At 45.3% G+C, this 10,393-nt stretch overlaps 1 protein-coding gene across 1 annotated transcript; it reads left to right on the top strand.

Moving 5' to 3' along the window:
* Positions 1–5,869: 5,869 nt before the first annotated feature.
* On the top strand, positions 5,870–10,028 carry LOC128467059 (gastrula zinc finger protein XlCGF26.1-like). Its single transcript, XM_053448570.1, has 2 exons — positions 5,870–6,195; positions 7,787–10,028. The coding sequence occupies exon 2, from the start codon at positions 8,065–8,067 to the stop codon at positions 9,532–9,534; it is 1,470 nt and encodes a 489-aa protein (XP_053304545.1). The 5' UTR covers positions 5,870–6,195; positions 7,787–8,064; the 3' UTR covers positions 9,535–10,028.
* Positions 10,029–10,393: the final 365 nt, after the last annotated feature.

Raw genomic sequence — 10,393 nt, 5'->3', positions numbered from 1 at the left:
CTGCGGAGTATGACGGCGATATATAAATAATAATAACACACATTGTACAGCGCTGCGGAGTATGATGGCGATATATAAATAATAATAATAACACATTGTACAGCGCTGCGGAGTATGACGGCGATATATAAATAATAATAACACACATTGTACAGTGCTGCGGAGTATGACGGCGATATATAAATAATAATAACACATTGTACAGCGCTGCGGAGTATGACGGCGATATATAAATAATAATAATAACACATTGTACAGCGCTGCGGAGTATGACGGCGATATATAAATAATAATAACACACATTGTACAGCGCTGCGGAGTATGACGGCGATATATAAATAATAATAACACATTGTACAGCGCTGCGGAGTATGACGGCGATATATAAATAATAATAATAACACACATTGTACAGCGCTGCGGAGTATGACGGCGATATATAAATAATAATAACACACATTGTACAGCGCTGCGGAGTATGACGGCGATATATAAATAATAATAACACATTGTACAGCGCTGCGGAGTATGATGGCGATATATAAATAATAATAACACACATTGTACAGCGCTGCGGAGTATGACGGCGATATATAAATAATAATAATAACACACATTGTACAGCGCTGCGGAGTATGACGGCGATATATAAATAATAATAACACACATTGTACAGCGCTGCGGAGTATGACGGCGATATATAAATAATAATAACACACATTGTACAGCGCTGCGGAGTATGACGGCGATATATAAATAATAATAACACACATTGTACAGCGCTGCGGAGTATGATGGCGATATATAAATAATAATAATAACACATTGTACAGCGCTGCGGAGTATGACGGCGATATATAAATAATAATAATAACACACATTGTACAGCGCTGCGGAGTATGACGGTGATATATAAATAATAATAACACACATTGTACAGCGCTGCGGAGTATGACGGCGATATATAAATAATAATAACACACATTGTACAGCGCTGTGGAGTATGACGGCGATATATAAATAATAATAACACACATTGTACAGCGCTGCGGAGTATGACGGCGATATATAAATAATAATAACACATTATACAGCGCTGCGGAGTATGACGGCGATATATAAATAATAATAATAACACACATTGTACAGCGCTGCGGAGTATGACGGCGATATATAAATAATAATAACACACATTGTACAGCGCTGCGGAGTATGACGGCGATATATAAATAATAACACACATTGTACAGCGCTGCGGAGTATGACGGCGATATATAAATAATAATAATAACACATTGTACAGCGCTGCGGAGTATGACGGCGATATATAAATAATAATAATAACACACATTGTACAGCGCTGCGGAGTATGACGGCGATATATAAATAATAATAATAACACACATTGTACAGCGCTGCAGAGTATGACGGCGATATATAAATAATAATAATAACACACATTGTACAGCGCTGCGGAGTATGACGGCGATATATAAATAATAATAACACACATTGTACAGCGCTGCGGAGTATGACGGTGATATATAAATAATAATAACACATTGTACAGCGCTGCGGAGTATGACAGCGATATATAAATAATAATAACACACATTGTACAGCGCTGCGGAGTATGACGGCGATATATAAATAATAATAATAACACACATTGTACAGCGCTGCGGAGTATGACGGTGATATATAAATAATAATAACACATTGTACAGCGCTGCGGAGCATGACGGCGATATATAAATAATAATAATAACACACATTGTACAGCGCTGCGGAGTATGACGGCGATATATAAATAATAATAATAACACATTGTACAGCGCTGCAGAGTATGACGGCGATATATAAATAATAATAATAACACACATTGTACAGCGCTGCGGAGTATGACGGCGATATATAAATAATAATAATAACACACATTGTACAGCGCTGCGGAGTATGACGGTGATATATAAATAATAATAACACATTGTACAGCGCTGCGGAGTATGACGGCGAAATATAAATAATAATAACACACATTGTACAGCGCTGCGGAGTATGACAGCGATATATAAATAATAATAACACACATTGTACAGCGCTGCGGAGTATGACGGCGATATATAAATAATAATAACACATTGTACAGCGCTGCGGAGCATGACGGCGATATATAAATAATAATAACACATTGTACAGAGCTGCGGAGTATGACGGCGATATATAAATAATAATAACACACATTGTACAGCGCTGCGGAGTATGACGGCGATATATAAATAATAATAACACACATTGTACAGCGCTGCGGAGTATGACGGCGATATATAAATAATAATAACACACATTGTACAGCGCTGCGGAGTATGACGGCGATATATAAATAATAATAACACACATTGTACAGCGCTGCGGAGTATGACGGCGATATATAAATAATAATAACACACATTGTACAGCGCTGCGGAGTATGACGGCGATATATAAATAATAATAACACACATTGTACAGCGCTGCGGAGTATGACGGCGATATATAAATAATAATAATAACACAGATTGTAATATAAAAATTAGATTTATTTTTTATGTTATTTTTCTGCCGGGATGGTCATTTAGTCTCCGTGACTGTAGTATGGATGAGAGTGATGAGAGTTGAAGAGTAAAAGTGGCTGCATTTAAATGTCGTTAGTATTTGGATATTTATCTGTATGACATCATATAATGGATATCACACTCACTTCATCCAGGATGCTCGGCTCACCTGAGGGATAGGCAGTGTTGACAGCAGTGATGTCATCACGGGCTGCCTCCTCCAGAGCAGTGATGCCACAAAGGCAGTGATGTCACAAAGGCAGTGATGTCATAATGCACTGCTTTATAGCGGCGAGCAGCCAGGCAGAGTCAGTTGCAGACACTACTTGGTGAATGCGACTTCTACCTTCTGGTTCTCCAGTTTGTAGAGCGATTGCTATTTACTGCCACTAATAATGGACTTTCCGTGCTCAGCGCTCTGCGGCGCTCATCAGGAGGAGGACCTGCGCCCTCTATGTCTGATTGTGTCCTCCCTGTTCATCCAACACCCTGACAACATCACCGCAGAGCTACTGGCAACCCTGCTGTCATGTAAGCCGTTTACACGCGGGTTATGGGCGTCCCTCGCAAAGAACTCTGCAACAGCTGAAAGAGTTCTGCGGATGCTCCTCGAGCGCATGAAGAAGGAGGAAGAGGAGGAACGTCGTGACGTCTCCACCGTGCTTCGCAGCCAGCGGGATATCAGGTCTGTCGGAGCCGTATCAGCGGTTTATGAAATAGTAAATGCTGTGGAAGACGGATCCGTCATCAACAACCTGTTCCCAAAGCTTCTGTGTGCGCTGATTACCGAGATTATCCGCACCCGAGCAAGAGACACAACCGGCCGCCAAGCATTTCATCCACGTGGATTGGCGGTGGAGACGCTGAAGGACGTACTGGTGAGACAGAACATCTGTGACGACGCCGACATCATGGAGGGGTTGGAGCTGCTGTGCGAGTTTGAGGAGACTCACCCCGAAGGACTGTTTTCTCTCGCGAGATTCTTAGTGACGTGTGGAAGAGAATCTATCGGAGAAGTTGTTAGCGGACTGCTGCCGGTGCTGGAGACATCTCGCCCGGCACATCTCATCACCGTGACCGCCTTCTTTGTAGAGCTCCTCTATCACCCAGGAGTTATGGACAAAAAAATAGCCAAATCCGTCCTTAAATCGCTGATCAGGAACTCCGCCAGCTGCGATTCCGCCATCCGCTGCCTCTCCATCCAGGCTCTAGGAAACGCAGCAAATGGAGCCAACAAACTGATCAAGAAGTACAAGGACTCCATCCTGGGAACGCTACTGGCTGCTTTAAGAGAGGAGCAACGAGAGCCCAAAGTCATGGAGGAATCACTGAAGGCTGCAGCTAAGATCGTGAGACTTCTGACGAGGAAGGAGATCGGGAAGCAGTTTGTGGAAATGGCGCTGTGCAGCCAAAAGCTCCTCAATAACACCAATGGAGGGGTGCAGATGAATGCGATCCTGCTGCTCGGGGAGCTGGGCCAAAAATGTAAAAAGGTCAGCACGGGGTCAGCCGCCAATCATTTCCGGAGCTGCCTACCATCTCTGCTCGTGAAGCTTCCCCATAAAGACATTGAAATCGCCTCGTCGGCCCGGTTCGCTCTCTATCACTGTTTGCCCGTCGTGGGCTGCAGGGACATGCAGAGCCTCGTACACGGGCAGAACATGGAGCTGAAGACCATCCTCAAAACCATGGTGGAGCGGCACGCGGAGGTAGCCAGGGACCTGGTGGCCCAATCCGTTACGCTGCTGCTTCACCTGGAGACGCTCGGCGAGATCATCACGCTGATCGGTGACCTCCTGGAGTTCATGGACCTTCGGGACCTCTATAAACTGAATAAGGACGTGAACCTGGAGCAGCTCTGGAGGGACATGACGGGGCTGTCACAGCACCCCATTCCCTCGGTCAAGGACGCAGCATGTCGCACCCAAAAGCTGCTGCTGTATAAATGGCCGGGGATCAGGCTCTCCCCTCTCGTTTTATCTATGAAGGCGGCTTTGAGACCCACAGACTTAAAAAAGACAGAAAAATGGAGCAAGAAGCCGCTGGAGACGATAAAAGAGGAAGAGGAGGAAACGGAGGAAAAGGGGGAAGAGGAGGAAAAGGGGGGAGAGGAGGAAAAGGGGGGAGAGGAGGAAAAGGGGGAAGAGGAGTGGTGTGACTGCGTGGAGGAGATATAGAGCGGCATCATACTCACAGCAATGTATAAACACCATCAGCGATATAATTGACCCAAGCAGAGATCTGAGGTCATTCTGGGGTAAAGAAGGCATTTTTTTTCCTAGTTTGTGCAAAATTGGAAAGAGTCACAACTGGGTTTTTTTTGCCTTCTTTTGGATTAACAGCAAGAACAATAAATTTGTTAAACCTGGAAACTTTTCTTTTTTATTTCTTTATTTTTAGTTAAAGAATAACAAACAGTCGCTAAAATCAGTTTCCATCTAAATTAGCGCTAATAACATTTTAGGTGTTTTTTTTAGTCTTTTGCGTCGTTATCACGAGGTAACCATCATGTAGTTTGGCGGGCAGTGCGCTCAGTGCTCACCGCCTCTCGTTTCCCTGCTCCAGGACAATTATAATCGAGCAAATACAGTATATTCCGGCATATATTTTCTTTTATTGGTGAAACTGTAAAAATTCTGCCATTTTTCCTAATTTTACACACATTTTTTTTTTTAGTTTTTGTCATACCAAATGGTGGTTTACAGATATAATCATTATTTGAAAAGAACGCCCTACTTGTGCGGAACAAAAATATATACCGTATATATTGTGTGGGTGTCGTAAATGAGTTAGCGGGCAATCAGAGATGAATAAAATAACAGCAAACCCCGCTCTGATAATTTAGTGCAAACATGTTTTTGTTATTTTTCTTTTTAAAAAAAACCCGTCCTGAAGGGGTTAATCATGCATGGGGAAAGACATATCGCTCCTGGCACCGCGGGTGGGTGCTTGGTTGGTCAGTGTGCCACAGTGCCACCCGCGTCCGCGCCCCACGCGTGTCACCCGTCTGTTTACTTCCCTCGTATTATAAGCAAGCCCTCAGATAGGGTCCCTTTTTAACGCTGTCAATCATCCGAATGAACTTGCTTTGCGACACGCCCACTTCTACATTAACCAATCCGGCTGAATCGGAAGAAAAAAAGGCTCGCAGTCAGGGTGGGGCAAGATGGCGGTCACGGCTCCGGAGTACTTCATATAGTCGGAGAACGCGGAGTAGTAAGATGGCGGCTACTGGGCAGGTTTAATTGGTCACGTGACAGATCACGGAACGAAATAGCGCCAGACTCATCAGTAATAGTGACACCCCCCCACCGATATAATTAATATTAATCCCCTTCTCGGGGCGGGCTACCGGGGCAAGAGAAAACTCCCGGCTCGCCGCCGGATCTGCTGTGGAACGCGGCCGCGAGAGAGCGGAAATCTCTGCCTGGTGCTTACGCTGGCACAGATTTGTTCCCCTCCTCCCCGATGCAGCCGGATATGACCGGAAGTAATTTCCGGCGCCTGTTACCGTCCTGTACGCTTCGCGCATTGTGTGTGGACAAGACGGGTCGTCCTCGACCGAAAAGGTTCCGTCGGCAGCCGGCTCATCCATCCATCGGTAAGCTGCGGGGTATATGTTTACGGGCGGGGGGGGGGCTTGTTCTGGGGCAGGTATATATTATAGTGTTCTATTTATGAGGGGGCCTGGCCTGAGGCAGTTATTTATTTTATTATATTTTTGGGGGTATTTATGTAGGGCCTGAGGCAGTTTATATATTGTAATATTTATGGGGGTAGACACTGTAGGTGGCGGGGGGGTTATTGTATGTGGGAGCGTATGAATACTCACAGGATTCGAGCCATGACTATCCGTTATCATGGAAGCTCTCTGGCTGGCTGAGCATCATAGGGGCTGCAGTCTCCGGCTGGCATTGCTGATACTCTGTAGACCTAAACTGGATATAACCGGCCTTTGCCGCGCCTGAAGCTGACTGACTCTGTTGGTAACTGGACGTTGCCACGTCGGTGGCTGGCAGGCTTTGTGTTTGCAGGAGTTTGATACTCTTACTCTGTATATATGTATATATATTAGAGTGTGTGTGTGTGTGTGTATGTATATATATATATATTTATTTATTAGTGTGCCAGTGGGTGGGGGCAGGAGATTGGGCTTTATCTCTGAGCAATAGGGAGCACCCGGTGAGTGACCACCTCCCGCTTCGTTGTATTGTTGGTGGGTTTGATCAGGACAGGCTCAGACAGCACTTGGTTTGTACGTAAAACAAATTGAGGTCGGGGCGCTGTAGGCGAGAGTCATGGTTCTATACTGACTCCTGAAGTACAGGCAGCTGGTGATAGACGGGGGGAGAGGGGTTAGCGTAATGGTTGAGATGAAGAGGGTTACGAATAAGAGCCTTAGTTGTGTAAAACTCAGTTATCCAATCCCTTCTCTATGTGCCGCTTCCAGTCCCGGTGTCTGCGCTTTGGGTTGCAGGGGACGCTGTACTGCAGCTTCTCCTAAACAAAGTACTTCAATATGCATTCTTTTAAGAGTCGTATACCGGAGTATTGCATTACATTTATTTACAAAGCGCCGGCCGATTCCGCAGCGCTGTTACATTCATTGGAACAATTTATAAACGCATACAGTGACAAACTGGTGCAAAGGAGAAGAGGGCCCTGCTCGTGCGAGCTTACAATCTAGTCTGTGAAGAACAGGGAGAGGGCTGTCCAGCAATGAATCAGGAGTCATATTAAAGATTTCCCCGGGTGCTCCCCATAAATATAAGCTTCATCTTTCAAGCATTAGATAGTAAGAAGTAATGCTCCTGAGTCGTGGCCCAAACATGCCAACTGCTCAATTATAGATCTCCCAAATAGCCATTTGAGTTCTGATTATCACACTTGATTTTCTTCTACAAATGCAGAACTTGGGATTCTTCTATGTTGAAACCCGGCCACCTTTTTACTTCCCGGTCTCCTATTTTGTCCCAAGTTTTCCGCAGGGAGGTGACGCAGGTTTTTGATTTAATTATCTTGCGTAGCTTTGTTTCGTCTTTTAAATAGCCAGATATTGCGTTCTTTGCCCTGTTCCTGATCGAGGAGTGACCCTCGGGGTAGTCCACCCAAAACTACAAGATGCACCATATATATAATATATATTTAAACATGTTTTTGAAAAATATATTTTTGTTTTTGTTTTTAAATAGTAAAAACGGAATAAACCGATTCCGGCCGCAAGGATGGAAGATCTTCTCGTTTGGCATCTCTCTCGTCATCAAGTTTGAAGAAACAAATGCAAATCGCAAGCAAGACAATTCGGAAACGATACGCAGAGAGCAGTTTTGGATTAAATGTGATGCCTCTCGTAACCAAGGTTACCCAAATTTCCGGTGGATACAGTGTTAAGTGAACAAAATAGAACCATAAATATATATTCAGAGGTTCTTTTTGAGTGTTCGGAATCCAGTCTTTCCCCCTTACAGGGATGGGCGATCAACCGGCGGAGGAAACCGCTCCGTCCTCCGAAAACGGGAAAGGTTTTACACAAAAAAGAGACGTCCACAATGGGCAGAAACCATACGAATGTTCCAAATGCGGGAAACGTTTCACCACAATCGGCTATCGCGATAGGCATGAGAAACTCCACACGGAGGAGAAACCGTTTGAATGTTCCGAATGCGGGAAACGTTTCACCACCCTGGGCAATCGTAACACGCACGAGAAACTCCACACGGGAGTGAAACCGTTCGAGTGTTCCGTGTGCGGGAAGCGCTTCTTCACGCTGGGAAACCGTAACGCTCACGAGAGAATCCACACCGGAGAGAAGCCGTACGAGTGCTCCGAGTGCGGGAAACGCTTCACCTCCATGACCCATCGGAACACGCATGAGAAAATCCACACGGGAGAGCTGCCGCACGAATGCTTCCACTGCGGCAAACGCTTCCCCTCGCTGGCGCTTCGGAACGCACACCAGAAAATCCACATAAGAGAGAGACCGTTTGCGTGCTCGGAGTGCGATAAGTGTTTCATCAACAGGTGTGAGCTCAGAGAACACGAGCGCTTTCACACCGGGGAGAAACCTTTCGAGTGCTCCGAGTGCGGGAAAGGCTTCCGGCGAAAGATGAACCTTAACTTACATCTGAGGCTCCATACGGGAGTGAAGCCCTTTGCCTGCGCTCAATGCGGGAAATGTTTCGTCACGAAGCAAAAACTCACCAAGCACGAGCAGTGTCACACGGGAGTGAGGCCGTTCGCGTGTTCCGAGTGCTCAAAGTCCTTCTATTCAAAATCGGATCTCAAGCAGCATGCGCAGCGTCACACCGGGGAGAAGCCGTATGCGTGTTCGGAATGCGGCAAATGTTTTAGCAGAAACTCGGAGGTCAATAAGCACATGAGAACTCACACGGGGGAGAAACCGTTCGGCTGCTCCCAGTGCGGGAAATGCTTTAAGTCCAAGTCACACCTGAGTATGCACGAGCGAATTCACACGGGAGAGAAGCCCTTCGCGTGTTCTTACTGCGGGAAGTGTTTCACCACGCGGTCAGATGTCACCGTCCATGAGAAATATCACATCGGCGACAGAGCGTTTGCGTGTTTGATATGCGGGAAGTGTTTCTTTAGAAAGCCACATCTCAAGCTGCACGAGCAATCGCACACGGGGGAGAGGCCGTTCCCGTGTTCTGAATGTGGGAAATGCTTCTCTACCAAAGGAAACCTCGTCGCTCACAAGAAGCTGCACACGGGCGAGAAGCCGTTCGCCTGCTCGGAGTGCGGGAAATGTTTCAGCACCAAGGCAGGGGTGTACGAGCACCTGAGAACCCACACGGGAGAGAAGCCGTTCGCGTGTTCCAAATGCGGGAAGTCTTTTACCATGAGCAAGTACCAGAAAAGACACGAGAAAGTCTGCAGGAAGAAAGGCAAGCGGAACGAGCAAACTCCCGACATAAAGGCGTGATTGTGCTTTGCTGCAAATCCTTTTTTATTAGACACAGGAACTCGCATCACCGGGAAAAAACTATCGTGTTCTGAATGAGTGAAGAGTGCACCTTCGTGCGATCGTTCTCACTAAAGAAAAAGCATTAGTGGGGTATAAACGATGTTCTCTGAATTCTCGTCTGCTCCTTTTCTGGAATATCCCTATATAATATAAAATGCAGAATGTAAATATTCGTAGCAAGCGGGTCTCCTATTCGGCTTTAGATCCGTATTTACTATGAGGTATTCTATCATGGAGATAAAGCAGCCTCTACCACGCAAAAAAAAGTGGAAACGGCGGTAAAAATGCCGGTGCAGCTCAGGCCTGATGACCCTGAGATCGTAAAGTTGCACATTTTTAGATATTTTAAAAATTAAAACTTAACAAATATGAACTGTCAAGTCGTAGATCTGGATATTTCATTTCTAACCTTAACGTTGCTGTCCGGTGAATAAATGCTATTCAGTCTGTGATGATCACTTCTGGTTATGAGGCTTCTTCTCACACGGATGAATTCTTATTTTATATGAATCGAAGCACATGGTCATTATTATTATTTTTGTGCCATGGAGAAGCTGAAGCCAAGACGAGGGTCACATTTACCCTGCTATGAAGTAATCTGTTCGCTGTATGATTGTCTAGTCCTGAAAGGGAAGAAGCCAATTCCACCGGAGCTCGCGTTATGGTCGGAATAAACGTCCTAATTACTTACAATACTTGCGCTCTGTGGTCTTTCGTTGAATTGAAGATGAGGTAAACTGCATCAAGGTGCTCTTCATCTCCTGCAAGTGTTTTTATAATTATGTATTTTTTTTATTGTATTTTATTGATGAGAATC

Source organism: Spea bombifrons, chromosome 1 (assembly GCF_027358695.1).
Source record: "Spea bombifrons isolate aSpeBom1 chromosome 1, aSpeBom1.2.pri, whole genome shotgun sequence".
In the NCBI taxonomy this organism is placed as follows: Eukaryota; Metazoa; Chordata; class Amphibia; order Anura; family Pelobatidae; genus Spea; species Spea bombifrons.
This window is presented reverse-complemented; position numbering and strand designations above follow the sequence as displayed.

What these genes read in the sequence shown, in the direction of transcription:
- LOC128467059 (XM_053448570.1), top strand. Translation starts at nt 8,065, where the DNA reads ATGGGCGATCAACCGGCGGAGGAAACCGCTCCGTCCTCCGAAAACGGG.